Source organism: Grampus griseus (genome assembly GCF_964374135.1).
Source record: "Grampus griseus genome assembly, chromosome: 11".
Taxonomy (NCBI): domain Eukaryota; kingdom Metazoa; phylum Chordata; class Mammalia; order Artiodactyla; family Delphinidae; genus Grampus; species Grampus griseus.
In genome coordinates this window covers 94,104,276-94,120,802 of record NC_139005.1, presented here as the reverse complement: position 1 = coordinate 94,120,802, position 16,527 = coordinate 94,104,276, and the positions used below count along the sequence as shown (strand labels likewise).

The following is a 16,527-nucleotide window of genomic DNA, read 5'->3' as shown; positions in this document are numbered from 1 at the left end:
GTGTAGGAGTACACTGTAGCATAGGAGGGTTCCCTATTCTCCACCCCCTCTCCAGCATTTATTGTTTGTAGATTTTTGATGATTGTCATTCTGACCAGTGTGAGATGATACCTCATTGTAGTTTTGATTTGCATTTCTCTAATAATTAGTGATGTTGAGCATCTTTTCATGTGCTTTTTAACCATCTGTATGTCTTCTTTGGCTAAATGTCTATTTAGATCTTCCTCCCATATACCTAGGAATAAACCTACCTAAGGAGGCAAAAGACCTATACTCAGAAAACTATAAGATACTGATGAAAGAAATAAAAGATGGCACAAACAGATGGAGAGATATACCATGTTCTTGGATTGGAAGAATCAATATTGTGAAAATGACTATACTACCCAAAGCAATCTACAGATTCAATGCAATCCTTATCAAATTACCAACGTCATTTTTCACAGAATTAGAACAAAAAATTCTTCTCATTTTGATGTCATCCCCTTATAGGATCTCCAAGCTTGATCCTGAGGGAGGGGGCCACTGAATCAGAACTGGAACCTGCTCTGTTCTTCAGTGTTCTCTGACCTTCCCAGACATGCACCTACTTACTTCTATTTGTACTTTCACATAAGAACACACATCTTTAATTCTGGCATATATAACTCCTCAAATAATATTTTTTTCTCTATTTCCTTGACATTTTTTTTTCTGATTAATTTCTTTTAGGTATATATTGGGCCACTTAATCTCTCATTTTCTATGTCTTTCAACTGCTTTATTTTATTAAAATTTTTATTGAAATATAGTTAATGTGCAATATTATGTTAGTTTCAGGTATACTACATAGTGATTTGACATTTGCATACATTATGAAATAGTCATTGTGTTAAGTCTAGGAACCGTCTGTCCCCAACAACTGCTTTTAAAAGTAGATTTTTGTAAAAAAAATAAAAAAGAAAAATGGTCATGAAGAACCTAGGGGCAGGACGGGAATAAAGATGCAGACCTACTAGAGAATGGACTCGAGAATATGGGGAGGGGGAAGGGTAAGCTGGAACAAAGTGAGAGAGTGGCATGTACATATATACACTACCAAACGTAAAACCATAAAACCGATAGCTAGTGGGAAGCAGCCGCAGAGCACAGGGAGATCAGCTCAGTGCTTTGTGACCACCTAGAGGGGTGGGATAGGGAGGGTGGGAGGGAGGGAGACGCAAGAGGGAAGAGATATGGGGATACATGTATATGTATAGCTGATTCACTTTGTTAAAAAGCAGAAACTAACACACCATTGTAAAGCAATTATACTCCAATAAAGATGTTAAAAAAAAAAACTTAAAAAAAAAAGTAGTTTTTTGTTTCATTATGTCTCCATGCTGCATTTTAGGTAATTAATCAGAACCATCTTCCAGTTCATTTTCTTCTCCTTTCACCTCTGTCCACTCTAGAATTTTCCCTGTCCATTAAGTGTTTTATTTCGATAGCTATTGCATTGCTTTTTTACAGGATATTCATTTGTACTCATTTCATCTCTGCCTGTTTTGGCTTCTTGTTTTTTTTATTTCTTTAATGCTATCCTTTCCATTTTCTTTTTGAGAACTAAATATACTTAGTTTTATATGCTTTTTAGATTTCTTAGTTTCATTTTGTCAGGAGTGGGTTCAGTTTTCTTTCTGTGTTTTGGAAAACTGGTTTGTAAGCTCTCCTTGAGTGGCTCAAGTTTTTTATCTTTCTTATTCTCTGAGTGTCCTTAACCTTTCCTGCCTAACAGTTTTTCATTTGCCTCCTCCTGACACCTGGGACTACGTAGCACATTCAGAACCTACCCAGGCAGCTTGGGGCTCCTTTCTTTTGCTCATGTCAGAGATATTGCAGATCCGGTCCCCAGACCACAGGATGCTGTGGCTCAGTTGCTAGTGAAGTTTAGTTCTCGCCTGCTTGTATACTACTTTTAGAAGCCATAGTCCCAGGCTGTGACTGATGCCAGGTTATTTCAGCTTCCTTTGTAAGTAGTGAAGCTCAGTGCCCGGCGTAGTTTCAAGCAGTGAGCCCATATTCAGCACTCCTATCTTGGATGGTCAGAAACTAACACACCACAGTGGTAAATCTGTGTTTACCACTCTGGAATTGAGCTTCTGGTTTTCTCTGCTTTTTTCTGGACCCAAAGTCCCAAAGGTCCACAGCTTCAGCCTCCTTACCATCATGTGTTTTGTGTTCGTGCTCTCATCCATGAAGATGTTCATCTTGTCTTTTAGCATGACTGTACCTTTAATTCTCACCTTTGTATTTTCTCTTTCATTACTATGTGTTTGGAGAACACATATCCCTGAAATATGAACACATAGAACCATCTTGACTGGAAACCTGTTCCACTCAAGACTGTATGAAATTATCTCATTGATTCATTCTTCTGTTTTATGTGTGTTTCTCCTACTAAAAGGAAAGATCCTCTTCAGGTGCTTTAGAGACCTTTCTAGTCTTATTCATTATTGAATCTTCAGTTGTCAAATTCTTGTTAATGAAAAGTGAAATGAATGAATGAGTAGACGCTCAGTATTAGCTCCCTTCCCCTCTTTTCCTGTGATACAGGCTTGTTTGGCCTTCTGCTCAGAATGCTTTGTTTAGTGTTCTGCCACAGTTCCTGTGAGGGAGGGTTGAAATTATTTCTTGGCCTTCTGTTCCCAGCCCTTTTCCCCAACCAACTAGGTATTGGATTTACAAGATTTTCTAGCAGCTCAGAAAAGTACATAAAATTAAAATTTCACTGTTTCTTAATTGCATAATAGTCCACAGATTGAAAATACATAGGTTATTTTCAAAGATATGACATTAAGTCAAAATGATTTTAAAATCTGTGATCAGTTTATTTGCTCCTGATGGCTTTTAAAGAAGAGAATAGACTTGAATAATCTTATGTGCTTTAGAGGGTAACAAAGACATAAAATATCACCTAGTGGTTTTTTTTTTTTAATCAGTCTTTAAATTCTCATTATTATTGTTTTTTCTTACTTTAGAAGAACCCACCGTAATTGGCTTACATCATTTCACGTCTTATATCTGTGAGCAGAAAATGGTACCCTTATCTCAAAAGAAGTTTAAAGCTAGATTTTCCTTTTTCAGAGCATTACTATATCAGGACACTATTCCATCATCCTACTGACAAGCATTACTGTTATTACTGTCATGAACATTTGATGCAATCCAATATGTCCTCTTCAGTAATCTGCTTTTGTAGCATAAGACAAAACCTACCAAGTTGAGTAGTAAATCTAATTGTTGTTGCCAAATGTACTGCATCTACGTTAAAATTTTCATGTCTTTAATACAGAATGAGAAAGAAATGATATCGTTGATTGCTTAGGAAAAATGAGGAGTGCTTAAAAAAATCTTTTAAAAACTTTAAATGGAAACTTCTTTTAACTATTTTCTTTCTACAAATGTGAAAATGATCTAAAAGCAGTAAATAAAATTCTTAACAGAATAGGGCTTTCAAAAGCAGAATAGTACTTGCCTCTGATACCGTCAAAACTAAGGAAAGCCTTTAAATTTATGACACTTGGATGAGTTTTCTCTCTGTGTACTGTCCAGAATTTTTATTATTAAATTTGCTAATTAATAAGACTATTTGTAGCTTTTCACCAGCTCAAAAGACCTTCCTCTTTTCTTGCTTGAGGAGATTCAACAATGAGGTTATGATTTTTTTGGTCTCAGTTGTTTCCATAGCAACAGTTAGGGATGCTATAAATTGGTTCACACAAAAGTAAATCTGACCGAAGCCTTCAGTGTAGTTGTGCATTACTAAATCGCTAGTGACAGAAGATAACTGTTTACGTCTTACTGCCTCTGTTTATTATTTGTTAGGTGAAGAGTAAACAGTTTTTATCCTTGGATCTATTAGCATATAATTTATTATATTTGCAAAAATTTGAACTCATCAAAGCTGTTAGAGAAATGGAAATTATACTTATTCTAATTATGTTAATTCACCATCCTTTTACCGCTTTTCTGCATCATTGCTTTGTGCTTAAAAGTCCTTTGTTTTCATGTTTGGGCTTTTATTCTTTTTAAGTTAGAAAATACTTGTTGAAAAAAGTTTAAACAATATAAAAGGGTAAAGAGTGAAAAACAAAGTTTCTTCTTACTTCTCTATACTCTTTCAGTTCCCTTCCTCAGAGGCAATCATTACAAAGATTTTTATGAATTTTGGGGGGGAAATTTTCTGTGTCCATACGTTTTTTACCTAAATGGATTCATTCAAGATATACTGCTCATTCATTCAAGATATGCATACTTTTAACTAAATAATATATCTTCATCTTTCTCTATAATAAATGCAATCATTCGATGTAAATTGTTCCAAAATACGCTTTTTTCACTAAACTATATATTATGGACATATTTCTATATCAGTACGTATAGATTGCTGTATTCTTTTTTCATTATCACCATTATTATTAATTTTTCAAAAAAGATTTAAACACAAGGAGGGAAAGAACAGGGGACTAATTCACACACTTAATAGAAGTCTCAATAATCAACCTTCTGTTCGCAAATATTACAACTTCCCTAAGGTAGCTACTAGACGCATGTGACTATTTAAATTTAAATTAATAAAATTAAATGAAAACTTTAGTTTCTCAGGCACACTAGCCACGTTTCAAATGCTCAACAGTCACATATGGCTGGAGGCTACCATGTTGGATGGTGCAGATGAGAACATTTCTAGTATTGAAGAAAACGCTGTTGGACAGTGAGGGTACCACCCTTGCTGCTTTAAGGCCTGGAGGTAGAGAACTTGCAGAGACAGAGGCCAAGATGTCAAGGGTATGTGGTTTTCCTTTAAAATTGTAAGGGATTTCCAATGCAGCATCAAAAAATGGACATTTAAAAAAATCTCTTTATCAACAGTAAACATAAAAATTAGTTCTTATCACAACTTCAAATAGAATGCATAGCTGCCAGGAATTTTTCTGTTTCTTTTCTTTTCTTTTTACATCATGAAATGATTACCACGGTTAAGTTTAGTAAACATCCATCATTTCATATAGATACAAAATAAAAGAAAAAAACGTTTTTCCTTGTGATGAGAATTCTTAGGATTTACTTTCTTAACAACTTTCATATATAATATACAGCAGTGTTAATTATATTTATCATGTTATACATTACATCCCTAGTACTTATTTATCTTGTGCTGTATTCTTTTTTTTTTTTTTGCGGTACGCGGGCCTCTTACTGTTGTGGCCTCTCCCGTTGCGGAGCACAGGCTCCGGACGCGCAGGCTCAGCGGCCATGGCTCACAGGCCCAGCCACTCCACGGCATGTGGGATCTTCCCGGACCGGGGCACGAACCTGTGTCCCCTGCATCGGCAGGCAGACTCTCAACCACTGTGCCACCAGGGAAGCCCCAAATGTGCCTTTTTTTTAACATCTTCTAGATATTAAGTCATTTCTAAAACGACTTTCTCTAGCCTAAGACTTTATAAAATGTCACCTTGGCTTTTTATTTTAACAGACTATTATTTAGATCAGTTTTAGATTCAGCAAAATTGAGAAGAAGGTACAGAGATTTCCCTATATACGCCCATCCCCACCCCACACCCCACTATCAGTATCCCTCATCAGAGTGGTACATTTGTTATCATCAGTGAACCTAAATTAACACTTCAATATCACCCAAAGACCATAGTTTACATTAGGGTTCACTCCTGGTGTTGTATAGTCTAAAGATTTTGACAAATGTATAATGTTATGTATCTGCCATTATTATATAGAGAATAGCTTCATTGCGCTAAAAACCCTCTGTGCTCCACCTATTCACTCCTTCCTCCCCACTAACCCCTAGCAACCAATTATTTTTTTACACTCTCCATAATTTTACCTTTTCCAGGAAGTCATATACTTGGAATTATACAGTGTGAAGTCTTTTCAGATTGACTTCTTTTACTTAGTAATATGCATTTAAGATTTCTCCATATCTTTTCATGACTTGATAGCTCATTTCTTTTTAGTGCTGAATAACATGCCATTGTTTCGATATACCACAGTTTATTAATCCATTCACCTACTGAAGGACATCTTGCTTGCTTCCAACCTTTGGCAATTATGAATAAAGCTACTATAAACAATGATGTGTAGGTTTTTGTGTGGACATAAATTTTTAACTCCTTTGGGTATATACCAAGGAGCGCAGTTGCTGAGCTCTGTGGTAATAGCATGTTTATTTTTGTAAGAAACTATCCCAGTCTTTTTATGCTTTAATTTTAAAAATGTATTTAAATGCTATCTATCAAGAATTTGTTTTGATAGATGGAGAGTGTTAGAGATCCACTTTAAAAAGAAAAAATTTATTTAGTTGGTTGTTCCGGGGCTTAGTTGTGGCACATGGGCTCCTTAGGTGTGGCATGTGAACTCTTAGTTGTGGCATGCCTATGGGATCTAGTTCCCTGACCAGGGATCAAACCCAGGCCCCCTGCATTGGGAGCATGGAGCCTTATCCACTGTGCCACCAGGGAAGTCCCTAGAGATCCACTTTAAAAATTTTATTTTTACAAATGATAATCAGTTGTCTCAGCATCATTTGTTGAATAATCTATCTTTTCCCCATTGATTTGAAATGTGGCTTCAATCACATAATAAATTCCCATTTATATTTGGCCCCATTCCTGGATTTTCCATTTGTTTATATTAAAGAAGTAACATGTAAAGATAAACCATAACATTAAAAAAGAAAGAAATACAGAAAAAGAAAAAAAAGAAAAGGAAGGAAGGTAGGGGACAGAAGGAACAAGGTAGAGAGGGGAAATAGCTAGATTTCCTTGATTATACCTTGTTTTTAGATTTGTCATTGGAACCCTGGAAATATTTTGCACAATTATAAGACAAAAGTGAACTAAAGAAAATAATCCCTAAAAATGTAAAATAAAATTTACCTTTCATTCAGTTGGTATTTTTATTCTGAGATGTTGGTACTTTTTATCTGAGATTATGTGAGTATAATGTGGCGTGAATCAAATAATAATCATGTGGTACTTTATTTGCTTCATCTTTGGTGTCCTTAACACCTGGGATTCTGAGTATCAGAGAAAGAACATAGGGATGTAAATGAGAAGAGATTGCCGGAACCCAACAGATCAGAATTGAATTGGGTGAATTTTACCTTAAAATTTTTTTGGTAATTGAAAAACTTCTAAATTATCCATAGGTCAAAGAGGAAGCTCAGAGGAAATTTTAGAATACATAGAGCTAAATGAGAAGGCAACACAACATATCAAAATATATGAGACACAACTAAAGTAGAGGTGAGAAGGAAGGTTATAGCCCTAAACGCTTAAATTAGAAAAGAGGAATATAATTTTTTAAAAAAGAGAGAAAAGGTCTAAAATCAATAATCTAAGTTCCTTCTTCAAAAAATCTAAGAAAAGCAAAATAAACCTATAGGAAACAGAAGAAAGGGAATAGTAAAGAGCAGAAATCAGTGAAATTGAGAACAGGAAAGCGGTTAACAGAGAAAATGAATGATACAGAAAGCCAGTTCTTTGAAAAATATGTAATTGATGAACCTGTAGTAACACTGACAAAGATAAAGAGAAAAGATCCAAATCACCAATATCAGGATGGAATGGGATATCACTGCAGTTCTTGTAGCCATAAAAGGACAATAAAGTATTACTACCAATTTTATGCTCATAAAATTGACAACTTAGAAGAAATAGAACAATTTCTAAGAAAGTACAAACTACTAAAACTCAAACAAGATGAACCACAACCTGCAGCTCTTACAAAAATTGAATTTATAAGTGTCCTGAAAAAAAAAAGTCTCTGGACCCAGATGGTTTTACTGGAGAATTATATCAAACTTTTTTTTTTTTTTTGGTCACACTGTGAGGCTTGTGGGATCTTAGTTCCCTGACCAGGGATTGAATCCATGCCCCCTGCAGTGGAAGCTCAGAGTCCTAACCACTGGACTGCCAGGGAATTCCCTACCAAACTTTTAAAGAAGGATTAGCATGAGTTTTACATCCAGAAAATAGGAGGGAACCCTTCCCAATTCATTTTATGAGGTATTACCCTGATACCAACACCAGACAAAAACAATATGAGGGGCTTCCCTGGTGGCGTAGTGGTTGAGAATATGCCTGCCAATGCAGGGGACATGGGTTCGAGCCCTGGTCTGGGAAGATCCTGCATGCTACAGAGCAGCTAGGCCCGTGAGCCACAATTACTGAGCCTGCACGTCTGGAGCCTGTGCTCTGCAACAAGAGAGGCTGCGATAGTGAGAGGCCCGTGGACCGCGATGAAGAGTGGCCCCCACTTGCCACAACTAGAGAAAGCCCTCGCACAGAAACGAAGACCCAACACAGCCATAAATAAATAAATAAAAATTTTTAAAAATATATGAAAAAAGAAAATACAGACTATTACCTCACATGAAATTATACAGAAACCCTCAAAAAGACTTATCCAGTTGAATCCAACAATGTATAAAAAGAATTATATACCATGACCAAGTGGGATTTGATCTAGGTATGGAAGGCTGGTTCAACATTTGAAAATCAGTCAATGTAGTTCATCATATCTACAGATTAAAGAAGAAAAAATCAGGATTATGTCAAGTGATGCAGAAAAGCATTTGACATAATTCAACACCCATTTAAGATAAAAACTCTTAACAAATTATAAATAGAAGCGAATTTCCTTAAATTGATAAAGATCATCTATACAAAACCTACAGCTAGTATAATGGAACAGGACCCTATGGTCTATGCCCTCCATGTCCTCAGCCTGCCTTTTGTCTGTGGAAAAGCTTTAGCCAAAGAATAAGTTTAATCAGAGAAGTGAGAAAATGCAGAAACAAAGGAAAACAGTCAAAGAAGACCAAATAATAATAGTTTAGTCATCGAGCATAGTCAAGGACCTTTAAGCTCCTTCTCAAGGGCTATAGATAATATTCTGAGCCGTATCCTGTGAAGTGTCTTATAGGTACTGAAACCCCCACCAGGTGGAAGAGGTTAACTACATGATGACCAGACTGTAGCCATGACATAAGCTGGTACAACTCCAAGAATTGGCCCCAAGGAAATGGGAACAAACTGATCCTGGAACTGAAGATTAACTGTACTTAAAACAATCAAGATGACGCTGATCAGACCACCAATGACCAATTTCAAGATGACTGTCAGAGTTGACTGTGCTGTTTCTGCATGTAGCCCCCTCCCTAAGCCTATAAAAGCTCCTGCTCACTGATTGTCAGTGGGGGGGAGTCGACCTTTGGACAGACGTCCACCCTCCCCTCCCCAGTTGCTGGTATCCAAAATAAAGCAAACTTTCCTCTTCACCAGTATGGCCTCTTTATTGGCTTTTGAGCGGCAGCTGGACCCCACTTTTGGTTACACTGACATCATAAATAAGGGTGAATGCTTTCCCTCTAAGATAAGGAACAAGGCAAGGACTCTTATTCAACATAGTATAGGAAGTTCTAGCCACTGTAATAAGGCAAGAAAAAGAAAGGAAAAGCATGCAGAATTTAAAGGAAGAAATAAAATTGTCCTTATTTACAGGTGACATGATTGTTTGCATAGAAAATCTCAAGGAAACGATACAACAAACCTCATAGAACCAGTAAGTGAATTCAACAAGGTTGTAGGATATAAGATCAACGTACATAAATCAATTGCATTTTTATATACTAACAGTGAACATATACTAACAGTAACTGAAATTAAGACATATGCCATTTATAATCACTTCCCTGGAATGAAGTCCTTAGGTATAATTATAACAAAACCTGTACAGGATCAGTATACTGAAAATTATAAAATACTGATGAAAGAAATTAAAACCACCCAATTAAACACCTACCATGTTCATGGATTGGAAGACTCCACAAAGTAAAGATATCATAGTAAAACTGCCCCTAATTACTCTATAGGTTTGATGCACTTCCTGTTAAAATTTCAGCAAAGTTTTTGTAGACATAGATAATAAGCTTATTCTAAAATTTGTATGGAGGGACTTCTCTGGTGGTCCAGTGGTTAAGACTCTGTGCTTCCAATGCAGGGGGCATGGGTTTGATCCCTGGTTGGGAACTAAGATCCCACATGCTGCACAGCATGGCCAAAAGATTTTTAAAAATAAATAAATAAATAAATTTTGTATGTAAAGGCACAGGGCCTAGAATAGCTTAAACCATCTTGGGAAAAAAAAAAAAAAAATGGGAGTAATCACTCTGCCTGATATTAAAGCCTACTGCATAGCTACTGTAATCAAGGGAGTGTGGTATTGATAGAGAGACACTTAGGTCAGTGGAACAGAATTGAGAACCAAGAAATAGACCCACACAAATATAGCCAACTGATTTTTGACAAAGTGCAAAAGAAATTCAAAGGAGAAGGATAACTTTTTCATCAAATGATATTGGAGCAGCTAGACATTCATAGGCAAAACCATGAAACTCAACTTAAACCTTATACAGAAATTCACTCCAAATGGATCACAGATTTAACTGTAAAATGAGAAGCTATAAAACTTTAAGAAAAATATTTGAGAAAAGTCTTGGGGTCTAGGGCTGGCCAAAAGCATGATCCATAAAAGAAAACAAAAATGATGTCAGACCTCATCACAATTTGAAAAATTTTGCTCTGTGAAAGACTCTGTTAAGAGGATGTAAAGGCAAACCACAAACTGGGAGAAAACATTTGCAAACCACATAACCAGCAAAGAACTAATACCTGGAGTATATAAAGAAGTCTCAAGACCCAACAGTTAAAAAACAAACAATCCAATTAGAAAATGGGCAAATGATATAAACAGTCATTTCAGCAAATACAGGTAACAGATAAACAGATGGAAAGATCAACATCATTAGCCTTTAGGAATATATAATTTTGAAATATGAAATATCAAAATAGCTAAAATAAAAAACAGTGACAACACCAAATGCTGGTGATCATGCAGAGATACTGGATCCCTCATGTATCACTGGTGGGAATGTAAAATTGTACAGCTACTCTGGAAAACAGTTTGACAGTTTCTTATAAAACTAAATATGTAGCTACCATAAGACCCAGCATTTTCACTGGTAGGCATTTATCTCAGAGATATGAAAACTTATTTTCATACACTGTACACTGTGTTCACAGCAACTTTATTATAGCACAATTCTGGAAACAATCTAGATGGCCTATAACAGGTTAAACCAACTGTGATACATCTATACCATGGACACTACTTGACAATAAAAAGGAACAAGTTACTGATACATGCAACAACTTGGATGAATCTCCGGGAATTATGCCAGGTGAAAAAAGCCAATCCCAAAAGGTTACATCCTGTATGATTCCATTTATGTAACATTCTTCAAATGTCGAAATTACAGAAATGAAGAATAAATTAGTAGTTGTGGGGAGCAGAGCATGGTAATAAAAAGGCATCAGGAAGGAGCCTTATGGTGATAGAAATGTTCTGTATTTCGATCATATCAATGTCAATATCCTAGATATGATATTGTACTATAATTTTGCAAGATGTTGCCTTTAAGGGAAACTGGATAAAGGATACACAAGATCTCTCTGTATTATTTCTTACAACTGGATATGAATCTACAATGACTTCAGAATAAAAGCTGAATTATGAAAAGTGGCAAATCACTTGGAAAGTGGTTTGACAGTTTCTAATGAAGTTAAAAATAAACCTATCCTATGACCTAGTCATCCTACTCCTGTGTAAATATCCAGGATTAATGAGTGCATTTGGCCCCAAAAAGATTTGTGCAAGAATATTCATAGTAGCTTTATTCATAATAGCTGAAATATGGAAACACCCCAAATGTCCATATGCAGGAGAATGGATAAACAAATTGAGATATTTTCATGCAATGGAATACTTCTTACAGAAAAACAAGCTACCGATACACACAAAATATGGATGAATCTCACAAATATTATGTTAAGCAGTGGGAATCAGATACAAAAGAATATATAGGGTATGATGACATTTATATGAAGTTCAAGAACAGGCAAACTTATTGATGGTGATAGAAGGTAGAATACTGTTTACTGGTGGCGGGGGTATGGTATCAACTGGAAAGTAGCTTGATGGAACTTTCTGGAGTCAAGGAAATGTGGTTATGTAAATATACACATAATGCTAAAAGTTACTGAGCTTTACACTTAAGGTTTTGCATTTACTATATGTTAATTATACCTCAATAAAGTACGGCAAAAAGAATTATCCCCCATTCATGAGGGAAGAAAGACAGGTCAACCCATTCATGGGGGAAGAAAGACAGGTCAACCAGTCCCACTGTGTAGACTTTGTTTGGGTCCGTTTCCAGACTAGCTGTAGAAAAACCTGTTTATGATACTTAGGTTAAATTGAAAATCTGAACAGTTTATAATTGATGACATTAAGGAATTATTGTAAAGTTTACAGGTGTAAAATAATTATTATTGTTAAAGAGTTCTTATCGTTTAGAGATACATGTTGAAATAAGTGATATATCTAAGATTTGCTTCAAAATAAAACACGAGTGGTAAATAAAACAAGACTGGCTGTGAGTTGATTGTTGTTTAACCTACATGATTGGATTATTGTCTACTTTTTACTCCGTGATAAAAAGTTTAAAATTTTAAATATGGATAAAAGATACACACAGGTAGCTTTGTTACTACCAATAAAACAGAATAATTGGCCTCTGAGATAGTACGTTATAAGGATGCCCAAGGAGTGGTAGGGAAAGTTAATGCCCCAAACAAAATCATTGCTTGTCTGTACCAGGTGTCTTTAGCAAGGAGTGAGAATCTTTTTTTATACTTGGAAGGTATAGTTTTTTATTATTTATTTATTTATTTCAATTGAAGTATAGTTGATTTACAATATTATGTTAATTTCAGGTGTTCAGCATAGTGGTTCAGTATTTTTACAGATACACTCCATTAAAAGTTATTACAAGATAATGACTATAATTCCCTGTCCTATACAGTATATCCTTGTTGTTTATCTATTTTATACATGGTAGTTTGTATCTCTTAATCCCATACCCCTAATTTGCCCCTCCCCCTTGCCTCTCCCCTTTGGTAACCACTAGTTTGTTTTCTATATATATGTCTGTTTCTGTTTTGAATATATGTTCATTTGCATTATTTTTTAGATTCCATATATAAGTGATTTCACTAAGCATAATATTCTCTAGGTCCATCCATGTTGCTGCAAAGGGAGTGGGGATTCTTAAGGGCAGAATACCACCCAACACTAAGTGGACACCCATGTGTGGATAACTTACGTGCAAGTTCTTTCAGTCAAAATGTATTTACGACGATGTTAGCACATAGAGGCACATTGTATCTCTATAAATTGTCCATTCGTTGTAGCATATTGAAGCAGTGGGGTTAATTATTTTTCTACTTTCATGTGTGTTCTCTTGTTTTCCATAAGGACCTGATGTTATTTTATGAGGATGATCCAAAGCCAGTTTTGCCGACAATTCCTACTTCCATTATCTCGTCAACTACATGGTTGTCAGAAGGGCAAACAGATGTCTGTAACCTCTGGGATGCAGGTAAATTAGGTAAAGAATAAAATTTTTACTCAGAAACATGAATAAGAAACACTGGACAGGAATTGTTTTTCATCAGATTTTATTTTGTTAAATATAGCAACAGTGGCTTTAATTTAACTTTGGTCATGAGGGACCGGGTTAGCATGGATAAATTCAACCCACACAGGATCAAGATCCTGTAACCTTATTTTACCATTTGTTTCAATGTTTTTTTCTCTTTCATTGTTTTATTTCAAAAATTATTAACTACAAGGCTTAAATCTTTTATAAATTTTTTTAAAGCAGAAAATTTCATTTTAGTTCCTTCTCTTGTTTGTATTAATCTTCTCTTTGATGAAGAGTTTAAATTATGATATTTTTCAGAAGCAAGCATTAGATGAAAATATGAAAAAGCATGATGCATGGTATACCACAAATTGGTTAATCATCTCTTGAGTAATTAACATTAGAGAATGGCACAGTACAAAATTATCCAAAACTGGCCTCCAATAAATTACGGTATCAAATTCCAACTGGGCTCTACTGCTGCTCAAGGTCTGATTGATCCACTGTCGAGCCACTCCATCCCATCTATCCTCCACGAACTCTCAGTTTTCAATACATTCTTCCTCTTGATTTTCTCAGAAAATAGGATGAAAGATCTGCCAGGATGAGAACAAAACGTTCTCAGTAGCTTTTATTCCCTTGTATATCTTTGCTTTTATATCCATCCAGGCATCCTTTTCCTTTTCACAGAGTTGGCTCCTTACGTTCTGAGTTACATCTTCTCCCTCATCTTTGGACCATGCACCTCAATTTTCCCCTTATATAGCACCCTGATATCCAAAATATTAAAACTGAAGTTTATTAGTATAGGTTTATATTACAAGTTCATATGTATATAGTTCACGTATATGTATATAGTTCATGGCTTTCTTATAAAGCCAGTTGTGAGAATGATGAGGATATTTTAATAGACCCCAAAACAAGAAATTGTGGGTTATGGTGATATCTGTAGTACAAGGTTGGCATTATTCACATGAATAATTGGTTATAAGTGGTTACAATACACTGATCCAGATCCAGAAGTTTGAAAGAAGAACAGTAAGGAAAATGTTTTTGTATTTTAATATCTCCTAACATTTCCACCCCCTAATATTTTTGAATAGACTTTATTTTTTAGAGCAGTTTTAGGTTCACAGCAAAATTGAAGGAAAGTACCAAGATTTCCCCATATAACCCTTGTCCCCAAACGAGCACAGCTTCCCCACTATCAGCATCCCGCACCAGAGTGGTACGTTTGCTGCAATCAGTGAACCTACTTTAACACTTTTTTTAATCACCCAAAGACCATACTTTTCATTTTGGTTCATTCTCAGTGGAGTACATTTTATGGGTTTTGACAAATGTATAAGACATGTATCTACCATTATAGTATTGTACAGAGTATTTCTTTGCTCTAAAAATCCTCTGTGTTCTGCCTATTCATTCCTCCCTCCCCTCTAACCCCTGGAAACCACTGATATTTTAATTGTCTTCATAGTTTTGCCTTTTCCAGAAAGTCATATAGTTAGAATCATGCAGTATGTAACCTTTTCAGATTGGCTTCTTTCACTTAGTAATGTGCATTTAAGGTACCTCCTTGTCTTTTCATGGCTTAATAACTCGTTTCTTTTTAGTGCTGAATAAGATATACTAGAGTATTTATCTGTTTACCTACTGAAGAACATCTTGGTTGTGTCCAAGTTCTGGCAATTATAAATAAAGCTGCCGTACATATCCTTGTGCAGGTTTTTGTGTTACATGTTTCTCTCTGCCAGCATTTTAATACAAGTGAATTTGAGTATAAATGAGCATCAGAGGCAACCCTTAAGAGGAAGAAGGTCACAAAACATGTCACTTGAGGGATTCCACCATTTTACTTGTTTAGGACTCATCTTAATTGGAGGAGGTTTTCCTACTTTTGAGTCTTTCTTTTTTCCAGTCTTTCCTTCACACTGATCTCAGAGATATCTTGCAAATGTAGATCTTAGCATTTCATTTTCCAGCTTAAAAACTTTCAACAATTCTCCACTGCCCATAAGTCTGTTTTTTTATACTGTCATGTAAGACTTTTCATAGTCTGGTCCCAGCCCACCTTTTTTGGCCTCATCACCCAATACTGCCAGTATTCACAATACTTTATGACCTTCTATTACTTTCTCTTTAGAATGTCTTTGTTCCAGTTACTTCAGCTGTGTAACACATTGCTCTAAAACTTTCATGGCACAAAATAACCATTTATTCCGCTCATGGATTCTCTGGGTCAAGAATTAGGACAGGGCACAGTGAGGATGACTTGTCTCTGTTCTGTGATATTATGTCTGGGCTTCAGCCCGAGAACACAAATGCTGGGGACAGGAATCATCTGAAGCCTCATTCACTTACGTGTCTGGTAGTTGATGCTTTGCTGTGTCAGCTGGGGCCCTCACCTTCTCTCCACATGCACCTCTTTATGTAAATCTCTCCACGTGGGTTAGTTTGGGCTTCCTCATAGCATGGTGGCTGGGTTCCAAGGTTGAACATCCTGTGAAAGAAAGGACCAGGCAGGAGCTGAGTAATCTCAAAGTCATGCTGTGAACTTCCTCCCCATTCAGTTTATCAAGGCAATAGAAAAGACTTGCCAAAGTTCAAAGGGAGGGTACGTAGATGCCTACCCCTCCATGGACAACTGTCAATGGCATATTGAAAGAAAAGCATATGGGATGGGATGTGTATTAGCACGGTCATCTTTGGAATATACAGTCTGCCACAGTTCTCCATCAAATAATGTTTAACAAAATCCTATTCAAACAGCAAGGCCCAGCTTCTTTCTCAAGATTATTTTGGCTATTCAACATCTTTTGTGTCTTCAAACAAATTTTAAAATATTTTGTTCTAGTTCTGTGAAAAATGCCATCAGTAATTTGATAGGGATTGCATTGAATCTGTAGATTGCCTTGGCTAGTATGGTCATTTTAACAATA

The 16,527-nt window shown here is 35.9% G+C and overlaps 1 protein-coding gene across 1 annotated transcript in view; it reads left to right on the top strand.

Annotated features, from left to right (window-relative positions):
* The window catches only part of ENTHD1 (ENTH domain containing 1), a gene marked incomplete at its 5' end in the record, with an annotated part of 98,170 nt that overhangs the window by 43,284 nt on the left and 38,359 nt on the right, over window positions 1-16,527 (top strand). Inside the window, one exon of the mRNA XM_082665074.1 lies at window positions 13,420-13,543. Within this exon, the coding sequence (XP_082521200.1) occupies window positions 13,420-13,543 (124 nt within the window). The remainder of the gene's footprint in view (window positions 1-13,419; window positions 13,544-16,527) is intronic.